Source organism: Mytilus galloprovincialis, chromosome 4 (genome assembly GCF_965363235.1).
Source record: "Mytilus galloprovincialis chromosome 4, xbMytGall1.hap1.1, whole genome shotgun sequence".
In the NCBI taxonomy this organism is placed as follows: Eukaryota; Metazoa; Mollusca; class Bivalvia; order Mytilida; family Mytilidae; genus Mytilus; species Mytilus galloprovincialis.
Genome location: NC_134841.1, coordinates 102,152,362 through 102,169,451, shown reverse-complemented (window position 1 = coordinate 102,169,451; position 17,090 = coordinate 102,152,362). Strand labels below are relative to the sequence as shown.

The 17,090-nt window shown below is 32.0% G+C and overlaps 2 protein-coding genes across 4 annotated transcripts in view; both read right to left on the bottom strand.

Moving 5' to 3' along the window:
- LOC143073657 (ras-specific guanine nucleotide-releasing factor 2-like) overlaps nucleotides 1–17,090 on the bottom strand; it is a 170,874-nt gene that overhangs the window by 130,724 nt on the left and 23,060 nt on the right. The window lies entirely within an intron of this gene.
- On the bottom strand, nucleotides 1,422–15,871 carry LOC143073656 (uncharacterized). The gene has a single exon (XM_076249355.1). The coding sequence runs from the start codon at nucleotides 12,008–12,010 to the stop codon at nucleotides 4,184–4,186; it is 7,827 nt and encodes a 2,608-aa protein (XP_076105470.1). The 5' UTR covers nucleotides 12,011–15,871; the 3' UTR covers nucleotides 1,422–4,183.

The window sequence follows — 17,090 nt, the reverse complement described above, 5'->3', positions numbered from 1 at the left end:
TTAAACTAGATACCCCAATGATGATTGTGGCCAAGTTTGGATTAATTTGGCCCAGTAGTTTCAGAGGAGAAGATTTTTGTAAAAGATTACTTTAATTTACGAAAAATGGTTAAAAATTGACTATAAAGGGCAATAACTCCTAAACGGGTCAACTGACCATTTTGGTCATGTTGACTTATTTGTAGATCTTACTTTGCTGAACATTATTGTTGTTTACAGTTTATCTCTATCTATAATAATATTCAAGATAATAACCAAAAACAGCAAAATTTCCTCAAAATTACCAATTCAGGGGCAGTAACCCAACAACCGATTGACCGATTCATCTGAAAATTTCAGGGCAGATAGATCTTGACCTGATAAACATTTTTACCCCACGTCAGATTTGCTCTAAATGCTTTGGTTTTTGAGTTATAAGCCAAAAACTGCATTTTACCCCTATGTTCTATTTTTAGCCGTGGCGGCCATCTTGGTTGGTTGACCGGGTCACGCCACACATTTTTTAAACTAGATACCCCAATGATGATTGTGGCCAAGTTTGGTTTGATTTGGCCCAGTAGTTTCAGAGGAGAAGATTTTTGTAAAAGTTAACGACGACGGACGACGGACGACGACGGACGACGACGACGGACGCCGGACGCAAAGTGATGGGAATAGCTCACTTGGCCCTTCGGGCCAGGTGAGCTAAAAAATGAAACTGAAACATCTGGAAATTCAAAGTAAACTAGAGGGTCCAAGGACCCTGTGTCGCTCACCTTAGATTTTTAATGACAATTGATGCATGAAATAACAATAATAATTTTTGTTAAGGGAAACTTTGTGAACCAAAATCTAATCTTTCTGGTGATTGAACCACTTTCAAGTTTATTATTTTCAGTTTGAGGTCTAAAACACACTTTTCAAGTATTGTGTTGTTCTTTCGTGAACATACATGTTTATATATTTGTTCTTAAATTTATAAACTCATCATCGATACCAGGACTACATTTTGTTTATACACCAGAAGCTATCAATACTGGCCAAGGATCATTAAGGAAACTTCATTGATTTTGTTCAATATATATAAGTTGTTCAATTAGTTATGACAGCAAAGTTACTGATCATTATGGAGAATGACAACAGATCAACTGTATCAATCTTTTTACTGAACCCAAGATTATCATCTTTTATGAGTGGTGATCTGACCTTTAAATTAAGATTCAAAATTAATAGGTATTACTTGAATTGAACAAGGTAGACACAGAGAACTAAGTTTTTGCTAGCTTAAATAGAGACGACCTTTATAGTAGTTCTAACATGTGTGAAGCTGCTATTTGTTTGTCATTTTTGGGTTGTGACTCATTTTTATTTCTCTTCTTGACTGGAAGTTTTGTTCTTATCAATTTCAAAAATGAATGGGGTGTGAAAAATAATGAAAGACATCAAATTAATAGTTTATTATGAAAAATTTTAACACATCAAATATTTCAAATAATGCATTATAATATTCATTGTCTTATACATTTTTTTTATAAATGTGCATTGAATTGTTCACTTATAGAACAATATTTACATTCTATAACAACACATTTTCAAAGTCAAAATATGACAGTAAAAACAGTAAAAAATGACACAACGATTATATTATGATATAATTATTGTTTCCATAACTTGACCTTCAAAATTTCTTGAAGTTAATTTGTAAGGACTTGTTGAGAAGAATATTCAGCAGTTTTTTCCAACTTAAAGTGTTTAGATTCTATATATAATGTATTTCCTCTTGAGCATTTAACAACTATCTGTCAAAGTAAATATCATTTTTGTTTCATTTCTATTCATGGTATACTGAGTTATACCATAGTATTTCTGTTATAAACTTTATTCATATCAGTTCTGGTGCATATGCTATAATGCAAGATTCAAAAGTTTACTCCATATGTTTATTAATTGTTGTATGATGTTATTGAAACAATCTATATAATTCTTATTTTCTTCAGCAGTTAGTTTACTGAATTCATTTTACATTGGCTTATTATAAAACAGTCATTAAATGTTCTCAAATTTCTTCTCTATTAAGCAAACATTCACAAATGTCTGCTTTATTAAGCAAATGTTCACAAATTTCTGCTCTATTAAGCAAATGTTACAAATTTCTACTCTATTAAGCAAATGTTTACAACTTTCTGCTGTATTAAGCAAATGTTCAAAAATTTCTGCTTTATTAAGCAAATGTTCACAAATTTCTGCTCTATTAAGCAAATGTTCACAAATTTCTACTCTATTAATTACAAGCAAATGTTCACAAATTTCTGCTCCATTAAGCAAATGTTCACAAATTTCTGCTCTGTTAAGCAAATGTCACAAATTTCTGCTCTATTAAGCAAATGTTCACAAATTTCTACTCTATTAAGCAAATGTTCACAAGTTCTTTTGTTTTGGCAAATGTCACAAATTTCTGCTCTATTAAGCAAATGTTCACAAATTTCTGCTCTATTAAGCAAATGTTCACAAATTTCTACTCTATAAAGCAAATGTTCACAAATTTCTGCTCCATTAAGCAAATGTTCACAAATTTCTGCTCTATTAAGCAAATGTTCACAAATTTCTACTCTATAAAGCAAATGTTCACAAATTTCTGCTCCATTAAGCATATTGTCACAAATTTCTGCTCTATTAAGCAAATGTTCACAAATTCTTTTCTATTAAGCAAATGTTGACAATTTTTTTCTCTATGAAGCAAATGTTTACATGAATTGTTCATTAGTTTCTGTTTTATAAATGACTTCTACATATTTATTAAATGTATAAGCAAAAATGCAACCACAAAGTTGAGAAAATGACAGATTAATGCAATATTTGAATTTTTTTTCTGAACATTTAACTCTTTGCATAAATTAATGATTTACACATTTTGATAAACCTGTACTTAGAATAAGACATAATTGAAATCATAAGAAATCAAAAATAATGGATTTATGGATTGTTTTTTTTTAATTTGGAGAACTCCAAGTAATTATATTATAATAAAATATGTGGTATTTGTACAGAAACTGATTTATTATGTCTGATATGAACCTGAGAGCATTTCTTCAACAGAAAAGTCAATGAATATTGGATGAGATAAATATACAGATTAATTTGGCATTACAAAAAGTAAACTGTACATAATTAATATCATGATATATGTTTAGTACTGTGGATTCATTAATATTCGTTGGATACCAATTTTCGTGGATTTCATAGGTATAGGAGAACCACGAATTCAAATGTTCAACGAAATACAAATTTTGTAAAGGAATGAGTGTGGACTTTTATCAAAACCACAAAATTAAATATCCACGAATATGTAAGTTTTCCTCAAACCACGAAAATTGATATCCACGAAAATAAATGAATCCACAGTATATCATGTATGTACAGTGAACAAAAGTATTGTAAATTGTATCAAGTTATCTATATAAAAAATTACAATGAATTTATGTACATAACAGCAAGGATTTCAACATTATAAACATTTTGATTATATAATCATAGTTCACGAAACAGCCCATTTAATTTAATCATTTTGTAGGAAGAGAAATGAGGCATGGAACTTGTGGTCTTCAAAACTCCTTTCTTACATCTATATTAAGGCAATGGCTTTTGATTGTATTCAAAAACAAATATTTCAAGAATTATATATATATACATTTATAACAAGTAAATATCAGGAGTGTTCTCATGCGAAGTGCACACAACTCTCCACTGATACAATGAGCATTCAGGTAGTAGAAGTTCTAAAATTTGATGTCTCCAATCATTACTAACTTGAAATGAATGGAATTCTACTTTTCTTCCATAGCAAAATGGTTGACCAATCACCAATGGCCTTTCTGCTTTATGGAAGTCAAAGCAACACAGTTTCAAATTTCAAACCTCTGTTATCGTTTATGCAGTGAACCTATAAAGAAGAAAGCTTTGCAAAGAAGCTTTCTTCTAAATAGGTAAAACTGGATATCAGGAGTCTTGAAGCCAACTCATTTCTATTCCTACTTATAAAAAGGCAAATCTGTTGGAGTGGAAACCCATTTTCTTTTAAAACCACTCCTGCACATTTGAGGTTGCATTTTCAGCAACCGCAAATGTGTCATGTTTTTCAGCGGGTTTGATTTTCATGGTTTCAAACAAAGCTGGTTTTGGCATATAAAATAATTATGGCACTGAATCATTGTGTTTCAATGGCTACATATATAACTTTATGATCTGACCAATAGGAATCAAGAACATCTGTTTCAAAATTTAGCCTACTATCAAAATTTAGGAAAATTAAGTCCAACAATGTACCATAAGATGTAGTAGGTTTAGACACAATTTGTGAACAGCAAAATGAATCTATCATGAACTTTAAAAAAGAAGTGTTCCCAGTGTTTAAATCAATATTAAAGTCTCCCATTATGATAATTTTTGGATGTCTTAAATACACGTCAGGAAGAAGGTTTGCAAGGAAAGTATCTTTTAGTTGTTGCAATTTGCAGTTTGGTGCTTTGTAAACAAAGACAACCTGAAAAAGACCTTTGCTGGGTGATATTATGTCTGCTATAACAAACTCTAAAGATGGAGTAGAGAAAGTTACTGTATTGTGAAGAATACAATCATTTCGATAATATAAAACCAATCCATGAGGTGGTCTTGTATTAAAGTTTGTTTGCTGTTGGTCTAATCGAACTGGTGGTTCAAAACCAGGTACATGAAAATCATCATTTTTATCTGTTGAAATAAGTCTTGATTCAGCAATACCAATAACATCAGCATCCAAGATGTTAGGGTCTGATTTAAGATCATTAAAATGAGCATGCAATGACCTTGCGTTGTGAAAAACTACTTTAAAATAGTTACTTGATAAGTTATATAATGGATTAAAGCACAACTGTAGAGTTGCATCTGTCCTTAGTCTGTCTAATTCTTGTCGAACACAATCTGCTACAGCTATTGCTTCTTTATTAAGATCTAATATCTGTAATCCAGTTAAAGATGTAACTCTGCTTAGTGCAACATAGTGAATATGTGGTATTTTCCCTTTACGTTTTGATTTCAGACTAACAACAACCTCGTGTAATGTATCTCCTTGCGATTTATGAATTGTTTTTCCGGCTGCTGGGCGAAGAGGAAACTGAATTCTTTCAAAAGTCTTATATTTGTAGGTAAATGATCTTTTAATGTCAAACATTGGAGTCCATGTTTTTTCAACATCTTTTCCGTACAAGTGTGAATATTTTTTTCTATTGTTAGCACCTATTCTGGCATCTTCAAACTTAACCCATATGATACTTGGTCTTAAAGATGTAGTTTTGCACTCAATCAATTTAAGTTCACAAGTTGAACCATTTGTAAGACCATCAGTGACTTCAATATTAGCTGTAAGATCATATTTCATCCCAATTGCTAGTACTACTTCTTTTGCAAGATTGGCTGTATCAGACTGTTTTTCTGGTAAAGAGCTAAGTAATTTTGTTTTTACAGATGCTGGTAAATCCCCACAAACTGTGTCAACTGCTTTAACATTAACCTTTTGTGAGCCTAATTTAGATATGTATAGCAAATTAAAATTATCTACTAAAGCATTTTCAACAAACAAATGTGTAGCATTAGTTCTGTATGTTGGATCACTGATTGAAACAGTTCTGGTACTTAAAATTGCAAAATCATTTTCAGTCAGCTGATTTTGTCTCAACCTATTTAGTAGCAGAGCAAATTCTAAATCATCTTTTTGTCTCATTATTTCAGTAAGTTCATGAAAAGAAAATAATAATTTCCAGTAATTAGGGGCTAATGCTGTTAATCCCTTGCTTAGATCATTGAAAATCCAGCTGTCAAATACAGGCTGGAGTTGGAAAAAGTCACCAATAGCTATGATACTGACGCCACCAAATGAACAGTTGCTTCCCTTGATTTTTTTCAGCCTTCTTTCCAGTAAAGAGAACATTTTGTTTCCAACCATTGAAATTTCATCAATCAAAATCAGAGACAAATTTCTGTATTTCATTCTGAGTGTATTGAGAACATCACATGACAGTGACTGGTCAAGTCCTTTATTTGGTTGTATCTGGAAAGCATTGTGAATGGTCAGACCATTTATATTGTAAGCTGCCTTTCCAGTAGGAGCACAAAGAAGAATTCTTATATCGTCAGGGTCCTCACCTTCAATAGAACATAAGTGTCTGTGTAAAGCTTGAAATATTGCTCTGACAACTACAGATTTTCCGCATCCTGCTCCACCTGTCAAAAATGTATAAAATGGTTCATGTTTTGTTTTAACCCATGTGACAACATGTTGGAAAAACTCCCACTGCTTTTTATTCAAGGATCTTATCAATCCAAAATAATCAGTCTCACTTATTCTGTTGGCATGATTTGTCAATTCTACTGTTCTTGCTTCTATTCCAACTTCACGTGACATATCATACAGTCTATGTTCTGTTGGTCTATCTGGATTGAAATGAACATACTGTTCAGATTCTGTTGGGCCTATTTCAGCATCTTCCATTTCTACTTGTTGTGTGGCAGGTGCTACTTGATCATTCTCATTACATTCATTTTCTGCCTCTTCTATAGCTTTCTCTAGATCTATTACTTTACCCTCATATTGCTTGGCTTTTTTTTCTAATAGTCTTGCAACAGTCAAGTACTTTTTTTCAAATGTTTCATGTCCACATTGCAAATCTGAAAGTTCATTTCTCCATGGATAAAATAACATTAAGCGTTCTCTGTAGAAGTTTTCAGAGTCAGTCTTGTAATTGTATTTAACATATCTTATAACCTTAGGTGTTTTTCTTTGATATATTCTAATACCATTTTTCAGAGTTATGTCGATTTTGTTATCTGTTTCTTCTAAAACATCTGCATTTACCTCTTCATTTTCACTTTCAGATTCATGATCTTGCTGTTCTGTTTCATGATCATCTGAGGACTGTGAAGTTTTAGGATACTGAAATTCAAGTTCAGATACATAGTCGGCTAGACACCAATTCTCCAGTTGTTTTGGTCTACGCGAGTATCTTTTAATATCATTGTCTGATTCTATTTCAGTAGAGTCTGGGCCTAGTTTTTCTAGGGCTGATGATTGCTTTAGGAGGAAAGTTCTTTTGTGACATGGAGATGTGTTAATGAATACAACTTGTCTTGTAGCTTTTGTTAAAGGCATCTGTAGTGTTAAGTAGGTTGCTTCTTGTGCGCTTGTTTCAACAGAATTTGAAAAGTAATTCCCAATGTGTCTTACTTGATGCTTTAAGTCTAAATTTCCCTGTCGTGCTTCTTTTGCTGCTTGGTCTAGTAATGCACTCATACCTTTTTGTGATTTACTTATGTATGAAACAATATACACTGCACATGCAAATGCATCTAAAACAAACTGTAAATCATGATTTGCTTGCCAGGCTACCAAAACAGTTTTCATGTAACCATTAACACGGACTTCAGATGGTTTTCGTTTGAGAAAAACTTTTGGACCACTCAAGTTGCTTCTAATGGCCTTTATGTAATTTTCATCATTCATTTGTAACACATCATCTAAAAACATGTCATATGTCATCTGGTCTATATCTTCAGAATTGTGAAGTGAATTAATTTCGTTTTGTATTTCTTTATATATAGCCTTGTGTTTTTCTATGTCATCATTATCTCCCAAAGGTTCTAAAATAACTGTTGCTTTCATAGGTGGAAGGGGAAAACCAAAACGACAAATTGGGTGACCTTTTTTTCTGCACGTTTTTGAATGTTTATGAATTTGCAAATTGACTAAACTGTCATTTTCTAAAAGTGAACAGGAGACATATTTATCGATAAATGCTACAACATCTTCATTTGAATCACTTTCATATACTGGTGCGTTTTCAATCCAAATTAAGATATGAATATGTGGTGAACCTCTCTGTTGAAATTCAACCCTATAAAAAAAATCTGTCAATTTTCCAATAGGATCATGATCACTTTTCAACACCAAGTTGATAAACTGTTGGACACGATAATCAAAATATCTAGAGCATGTCACAGGGTCTTTCTGAACAAGTTTAGATTTCTGATGCCAATCCATTTCTTCCAATTCTTTGTCAGTATACTCTTTTCCATCATTTAATTTGCCTAGAATTCGTAACAAATCTTTCCAGTTAGTGTCTGCAGATGAAAGAGAGCCAAACCACGTTGGAAGACCCAACTGTCTAATCATTGCAAACAAATCTTTTTTCCTCTTTTCAAGGTATACTGGAGAATTTCTTAAACTTCTAAAGATATAATAACCTTCATCCAATCTTACAAGATCATTCACAGTGTTGGGGTTCAGTACATCTTTTGCTGTCCATTGTTTTCCTTCTGATTGACACCTTCTTAGAGCAAGATTGACCTTATCACTTATGTTTTTTAACTGAATTTTCTTTAACTTAAAAAAAATGTTTGGTACAGACTGTGCTACTCTCCTATCCATGGACCTTAGTTCCCATTTAACAATGTCAGTATAGTGAACAGAAACAGACCTGTCTTTGTTATCTGGTCTCCTTTGACCACAAAATATAGTTGGAAAAGATAAGTACTCTGCATCAGGATCACTGTAGAGACTAATTGGTCGTTGACCTTCACCAGGAGCAAAAGTTAAACCTGCATCACATAGTGGATTGTCGTCTGGAATGTGATCTAACAGTGTATCTGTGTTTCCAACATGCGTTTCACTTCCATCTACTTCACTGAAATGATCGGAGTCATCGTCTGAATCATTCTGATCTTGGTTATCCTCTTGTTCTGTACTATTGTTTTCATTTTGTGTTTCTTCTTCATTTATTTTTGCTATTTCGGTAATCCAATCATCATTTATTTCAATCCCAGAAGACTTGTACAAGTCACTTGTTCTCATTAAATAATGTAATGCACAAATGACAGCAAATGGTCTGACATTTTCACTAAAATCACATTTTTTGAATTCAAGCTTTTTCTTCAATTTAACTGATATTGTACCTGATTTCTCTATTGTATGTGGAAGTGAATTTATTGTAGGTTGAACTTCAACAGGCACATTTACAACATTGCCTTTAACTGATAACTGTCCACCTCTAGGCAATTGTCGAATCTGCATAAAAGGAATTCTTAATGATAACAGTCTCTCTTCTAAAGGATACAAATTTAGTTCTTTTGGTCTTTGGGGAAATCCCATTTTATTGGCTATTGAAAATCGAGGAATTCTTTGTTTTTTAATTGCATTGAGACAAGTATGACATATCCATTCTATGTCTAGTACAGATTTAAAATTAGTAAAGCAATGAGACATGTTAGCAGGAGTGGTCATTTTGACAGTTTTAGAATTAACTACAGAATCACAAAACCAAGTTTGTTCACATGAAGTACATATATATGTAGGACCATGATTAATTTTTGTTTTAAAATTTCTGATGCAAGCATCAAGGGTTATACCTTGAACTCTTTTTTTTTTTAGTTTTTTTTCATGATCTGTGAAATCAACGTTTTTTCTTTTAGTACTTTTAACTGTTTTATCATAACATCTGTCTATATCTAGTTTGTTCTGTCTAGAACCCTGTTTCTTCAAACGCTCATTTTCTAAATTTTCTGGATGTGACCTATATTCTTGTTTTCTGTGGTAGTCCCGTTCGGACTCATGTTTTCTATAGTCTTCATCTTGTCTGGCAATATTTTTCTTTTCTTTTTCATTTCTTTTGAAAACATCATTCTTTCTAGCTTCTCTTTTAGCAGCAAGTTCTCTTTTATTGAAATCTTCATTCTTTCTAGCCTCTCTTTTAGCAACAAGTTCTCTTTGTCTTTCTATCTGTCTAAAATCAGAATTATCTCTCTGAGACTTCTTACTTTCTGCTTCAGCCCTTCTATAATGTTCATCCTTTCTAACTTCTCTTTTAGCAACAAGTTCTCTTTGTCTTTCTATCTGTCTAAAATCAGAATTATCTCTCTGAGACTTCTTACTTTCTGCTTCAGCCCTTCTATAATGTTCATCCTTTCTAACTTCTCTTTTAGCAGCAAGTTCTCTTTGTCTCTCTATCTGTCTTAAATCAGAATTATCTCTCTGAGACTTCTTACTTTCTGCTTCAGCCCTTCTATAATGTTCATCCTTTCTAACTTCTCTTTTAGCAACAAGTTCTCTTTGTCTTTCTATCTGTCTTAAATCAGAATTATCTCTCTGAGACTTCTTACTTTCTGCTTCAGCCCTTCTATAATGTTCATCCTTTCTAACTTTTCTTTTAGCAACAAGTTCTCTTTGTCTTTCTATTTGTCTTAAATCAGAATTATCTCTCTGAGACTTTTTTCTATCTGCTTCAGTCTTTCTATAATGTGTATCCTTTCTTGAATATCTTTTCGCATTTAATTCTTTTTCCTTGAATTTTTTATTTTTTCTTTTATTTTGCATGGCATTTAATTCTTTCTCCTTGAATTTTTTATTTTTTCTTCTATTTTGCATGTAATTTTTCATATATACAAATTTGGGTACCTTCATATACTGGTAAGAATTTTTTGTTTGTTTTGTATTCCTTAGTTTCTGATCATCGAAATAATTCTTAATCTGCTTGGTCACATCTTTTTCAGTATCTGTACTACTGATACTTACAGGTAAAATTTCATATTGAGAGTCTAAATCAATTTGTAAACTTGTGTAAAAAGCATACAAATAACTGAGGAGGTCATGTAAGTCAGCAAATCCAATCAAAATACTTTTGCCAGAGGAATCTAATGGATTATTCAGTGTACATTCTGAATGAGAATGAGTGTCAAATAAATAGTATATATGATTATAATAATAAACTGCAGAACATATGGCTCCAATCATTATAAGAAATTTGTTTGACTGCTTCATACAATTTTGAATTGCTTCTTGTAATGAGAGAAATCCAGTCAACTCTTGGTACTGTAAAGCTATACCGAACAGAATATTTTGTTTGTTAACTATAAAAATCCCTTCAGGAATTTCAATTTTGACAGGAATTTCATCAAAATTCAAAAGCATATTTTTAAATAATCCCTGTGTTGTTAATTCTTGAACATGCTTCCTGTAAATTTCATCTCCTTTATTTAAAATGTAATCCAGGTTTAGTGTGTTTGAATCAAAATTTAAAGAAGAAAGTGACAAGAAAACTAAACAATTACATGTACATTGGTTTCCCCTGCTTTGAGCAGCAAATTTTGTGGCATACTGGTCAAAAGTTCCAAATTTAAGAAAGTTTGCATTAAAAGAATTGACATTTTTTGATAGCTCTTCTTCTGAATTATTTTTATATTGTTCATTTTGGTTTTGCAACAGATCAGTTTGGATATTACTATGAGAATCTGTTTTTGCATAATGATTGTTTGATTCATGTGACAGAAAATCTGTTTGCATTTGACAAGTTTCTTTTGCACAGTTATTGTTACTGTTTTGATTCAATTCTTTTGCACAGTTATTGTTACTGTTTTGATTCAATTCTTTTGCACAGTTATTGTTACTGTTTTGATTCAACTCAGATACTTCAAGTTTATCTAATTCAGATATTTCAAGTTCATTCAATTCAGATATTTCAAGTATATTCAGTTCAGATATTTCAAGTTTATTCAATTCAGATTTTTCAAGTAGTTTCAAGTTACTGTTGTTTATATTTGTGTGGAGGTCAGTATCCCCCATGTTATTTGAGTTACTGTTGTTTATATTTGTGTGGAGGTCAGTATCCCCCATGTTATTTGAGATACTGTTATTGAGGGTGTCAGTATCACCCATGTCAAGGTCAATTCTAGTACTGTTTATGGGGCCAGTATCCCCAGTTAAGTCCGTCAGTGTCTTTTTCATTGGGTTTTTCACACCACGTTTCGCCTCTGCTGCCCTCCAATTTTTTCTTCTTGGCATCTTAAAAAATCTGTAAATACATATATATGCAAATAATGTACAATACCGAGGAAAAAATGTTACAAATGCATAATGCGATAAAAGAAAGGCTAGATGAACAATTGCATAATGAGAGCTAATATGATTAGTAACTTTAAATATATCATGAATATAATATGTGTTTTCTGCCATAGAGCTGTCACTTGTTAAGACATACTTATAGATATACCTATAGATGTATCTAGAATACTGATGCTTCGTTCGCACATACTTTCAACTCCAATCGAATTCACTAATTGCATTCACAGTCACTCTTCTTTTTAATTCGAATTAAAAGATAACGTCCTTAGACAGTACGGTAAATCAAATTTTACGCACATTGCAATTTGAATGAGAAATGACATTCGGACACAACATGTTCCTTAACTGTTGGGACCAAAAATCCAAAATTCAATCCCAACCTTCCTTTTATGGTCATAAACCTTGTGTTTAAATTTTCATAGATTTCTATTAACTTATACTAAAGTTATGGTGCAAAAACCCAAGAATAATGCTTATTTGGGACCTTTTTTGGCCCCTAATTCTAAAACTGTTGGGGCATCAACTCCCAAAATCAATCCCAATCTTCCTTTTGTGGTCATAAACCTTCTGTTTAAATTTCATTGATTTCTAATTACTTATACTAAAGTTATTGTGCGAAAAAACTAAGAATAATGCTTATTTGGGCCCTTTTTTACCCCTAATTCCTAAACTGTTGGGACCTCAACTCCCAAAATCAATCCCAATCTTCCTTTTGTGGTCATAAATCTGGTGTCAAAATTTCATAGATTTATATTTCAATTTTTGCGGTCGTATAAAATTCAGCCCAATATCTGAAGGTGATAGAAAAAAGTCTGTACGACTGATTTTCAACAATTTTCAAAGTCTTAAACCCTTAATTTAGACAAAAATCAGCAGCGCGGAACTTAAACTTAAGCTGTAGCTGATTATACCAAAAATCAGCCTAATATCTACAGACGTTTAGAAAAAAAGTCTGTATAACTGTGTCTTTCAAAAATTTATCGAAGTCAAAAGCCTGTAATTTTGACAAACATAACCGGAGTGAAACAAAAGCTAAAATTTGATCTGTAACTCATCATGATTAACTCACATAACAAAAATCAGCCCAATATCATAAGGCATTTAGAAAATAAAGTCTGTATAACTAATTTTAAACAATTTATCATAAAGTCCAAAGGCCTTAATTTCTGCAACAAAATAGCGAAGTAGAACATACCGTAATTTGATCTGTAACTCAAATACCAAATATCAGCCCATATTCTGAAGGTGTTACGATAAAAAGTATGTATGAAAGGTATGTTGCAAAATGATGGAATGACAGAAAAGGATAAAAAAAACTTTGTTGCTGGGCCATAAAAATTGCTACTTCATATAAAATCACTGGACCATGAGCATGACCAAAGGGACAGCGCCTCATATCATAGTCATGCAACTGATATGACCTGATAGCAATCCATTTTGTACATATTTTCATTGATCTATCACTAATAGATCCCATTTTACATAGTCAGATATTATTAGAAATCATAAAAATAATAGTGAGAACGTCTTTCAATTTTTAGTTTGTAGAACTACAAATCAACTATATCAGTTCACAAGTTACAACAGAGCACAAATGCTTCAAATATTTTATTAATTTAAATGCAATTATAATGATTATTCATCAAACATTTAAATATATTCTAATCCATTAAAAACTTGTTTTAACTTCATCCTTCTCTTTTACAAGAATGTTTTCTCCACAACAACATTGACATTGTTGGGAACATGCAAAAACAATGCTAAATTTACAAGTGTGCAAATTAGATACATTTAATTGTATGCTACCTTATTTTCAACTGCACAACACAGTGAAATAAATATAAACAGCAAAATAATAATTAAGCTATTTCAATCAGGTTAATATTATTTGCTGTCCTTTATCTGTAATGTATTCTTCCCTTTCATGACTTTCATGTGGTCATTTTTATTTTACACTTTAATTTTACATTCTAAATTTAGAATGCTAACTAATCAGATTCTTCATTTAATTATATTAATCCTATGTATCTATATATGATATTATATCAAAAATACTAAGCACTTTGTGGGTCCCCATTATATTTTTAAACTTATGCAAACTCACCTACAGACTGCAAAAACAGGGAAAAGGAATATTCTAACTTTTCATTGAAGAGTTTCTGTTTGCTTTATCTTATTACCACAAAGAAACTTTTAAACAACAAAGTACAATTAACTAAAACTCATTACACTGAAAATATATAGTCTTCATTTTTGTAAAGTAAATGGTATGGTTCAAATATTTCTTAAATAATAATTCAATACCAATACTTTATATTAGATTTATCCCAGAAAAGTGAGAACAAGGGACACTATTACTGTACATTGAAAAAATATTTTCCTAAACATCTAAGAAACTATAAAATCATTATCAAGGATTTGTATAGTTAAACTAACTGTACAAATCCTTGATAAAATGAAGAACTTTATTTTTTTAATGACCAAAAACATCTTTTAATAGATAATTGATATTTTGAACAATATTTATTAAGTTTTAGATCTCGTGTTGTTGATTAATTTCGGCAGCAGCAATCCAACAACAATTGTTGTCCAATTCATCTGAAAGTTTTAGGGCAGATAAATCTTGACCTGATAAACAAAATTAACCCTTATCAGATTTGCTCTAAATGCTTTGGTTTCAGAGTTATAAGCCAAAATCTTCATTTTACCCCTATGTTCTTTTGTTAGCAATGGCGTATATCTTGGTTGGTTGGCTGGGTCATCGGACACATTTTTTAAACTAAATACCCTTATGATGATAGTGAACAATTTGGTTAAATTTGTCATACTAGTTTCAGAGGAGATTTTTGTAAACTATAAAAAAAAAGTTCAGAAAAATTGTTAAAAATTGACTCTAAAGTGCAATAACTCCTCAAGGGGTCAACTGACAGTTTTGGTCATGTTGACTTATTTGTAGATCTTACTTTGCTAAACATTATTGCTGTTTTCAGTTTATCTCTATCTATAATAATATTCAAGATAATAACCAAAAAACGGCAAAATTTCCTTTAAATTGCTAATTCAGGGGCAGCAACCCAACAACCAGTTGTTTTATTCGTCTGAAAATTTCAGGGCAGCTAGATTTTCACTTGATTAACACTATTACCCCATGTCAGATTTACTCTAAATGCCTTGGTTTCAGAGTTATAAGTCAAAATCTTCAATTCACCCCTATGTTCTATTTTTAGCTCTGGCGTCCATCTTAGTTCGATGGCAGGGTCACCGGACACATTTTTTAAACTAGATACCCCAAAGATGATTGTGACCAAGTTTGGATTAATTTGGCCGAAAAGTTTCAGAGGAGAAGATTTTTGTAAAAGATTACTAAGATTTTCGAAAAATGGTTAAAAATGGACGAAAAAGGGCAATAACTCCTACAGGGGTCAACTGACCATTTCGGTCATGGTAACTTTTTTGCAAATCTTACTTTGTTGAACATTATTGCTGTTCACAGTTTATTTCTATCTATAATAATATTCAAGATAATAACCAAAAACAGTAAAATTTCCTTAAAATTACCAATTTAGGGGCAGCAACCCAACAATGGGTTGTCTGATTCATCTGAAAATTTCAGGGCAGATAGATCTTGACCTGATTAACAATTTTACCCCATGTCAGATTTGCTCTAAATGCTTTGGTTTTTGAGTTATAAGCCAAAAACTGCATTTTACCCCTATGTTCTATTTTTAGCCATGGCGGCCATCTTGGTTAGTTGGCCGGGTCACCGGACACATTTTTTAAACTAGATACCCCAATAATGATAGTGGCCAAGTTTGGTTTAATTTGGCCCAGTAGTTTCAGAGGAGAAGATTTTTGTAAAAGTTAACAACGACGACGGACGACGGACGACAGACGACGGACGACGGACGACGACGGACGCCGGACGCAAAGTGATGGGAAAAGCTCACTTGGCCCTTCGGGCCAGGTGAGCTAAAAATGACACTGTGAAACATCGGGGAAATTCAAAGTAAAAAATGACACTGTGAAACATCTGGAAATTCAAAGTAAAAAATGACACTGTGAAACATAGGGGAAATTCAAAGTAAAAAATGACACTGTGAAACATCGGGGAAATTCAAAGTAAAAAATGACACTGTGAAACATCTGGAAATTCAAAGTAAAAAATGACACTGTGAAACATCAGGGAAATTCAAAGTAAAAAATGACACTTTGAAACATCTGGAAATTCAAAGTAAAAAATGACACTGTGAAACATCTGGAAATTCAAAGTAAAAAATGACACTGTGAAACATCAGGGAAATTCAAAGTAAAAAATGACACTGTGAAACATCGAGGAAATTCAAAGTAAAAAATGACACTGTGAAACATCAGGGAAATTCAAAGTAAAAAATGACACTGTGAAACCTCGAGGAAATTCAAAGTAAAAAATGACACTGTGAAACATCTGGAAATTCAAAGTAAAAAATGAAACTGAAACATCTGGAAATTCAAAGTAAAAAATGACACTGTGAAACATCGGGGAAATTCAAAGTAAAAAATGACACTGTGAAACATCGGGGAAATTCAAAGTAAAAAATGACACTGTGAAACATCTGGAAATTCAAAGTAAAAAATGACACTGTGAAACATCGGGGAAATTCAAAGTAAAAAATGACACTGTGAAACATCGGGGAAATTCAAAGTAAAAAATGACACTGTGAAACATCGGGGGAATTCAAAGTAAAAAATGACACTGTGAAACATCGAGGAAATTCAAAGTAAAAAATGACACTGTGAAACATCTGGGAAATTCAAAGGAAAAAATGACACTGTGAAACATCGGGAAATTCAAACTCTCTCAAGACTTTAAGCACTGATACTGCATGTTTAAAATCTAAAACCATTTACTGCTGAAAAATGGGAGAGCTGAAGCGAGCATTATAATAAAATAAGTAATTCAACAAATTTATGATACAAATTTTTTAACTCGCTCTCATCACTAGATAATTGAATAACTTTCATCAGGTACAATGGAAGCCAATGATTTAAAGCACTTGAAGGCATAAAGACCAAATGGACATGTATCAACTTTGTCAGATGGACTTGTAAAAAGTACATTTAAAGGGGGCACTTGTGGAGATTATATTGTTAATGTATATCTAGTTTTCACAAGTCTGTCTCCAAATGTTTCTTTGGTGAGACAAATTCCCCT

Bases quoted from the DNA above. Each gene is read 5' to 3' on its own strand.
- LOC143073656 (XM_076249355.1), bottom strand. From the start codon at position 12,010: ATGGCAGAAAACACATATTATATTCATGATATATTTAAAGTTACTAAT.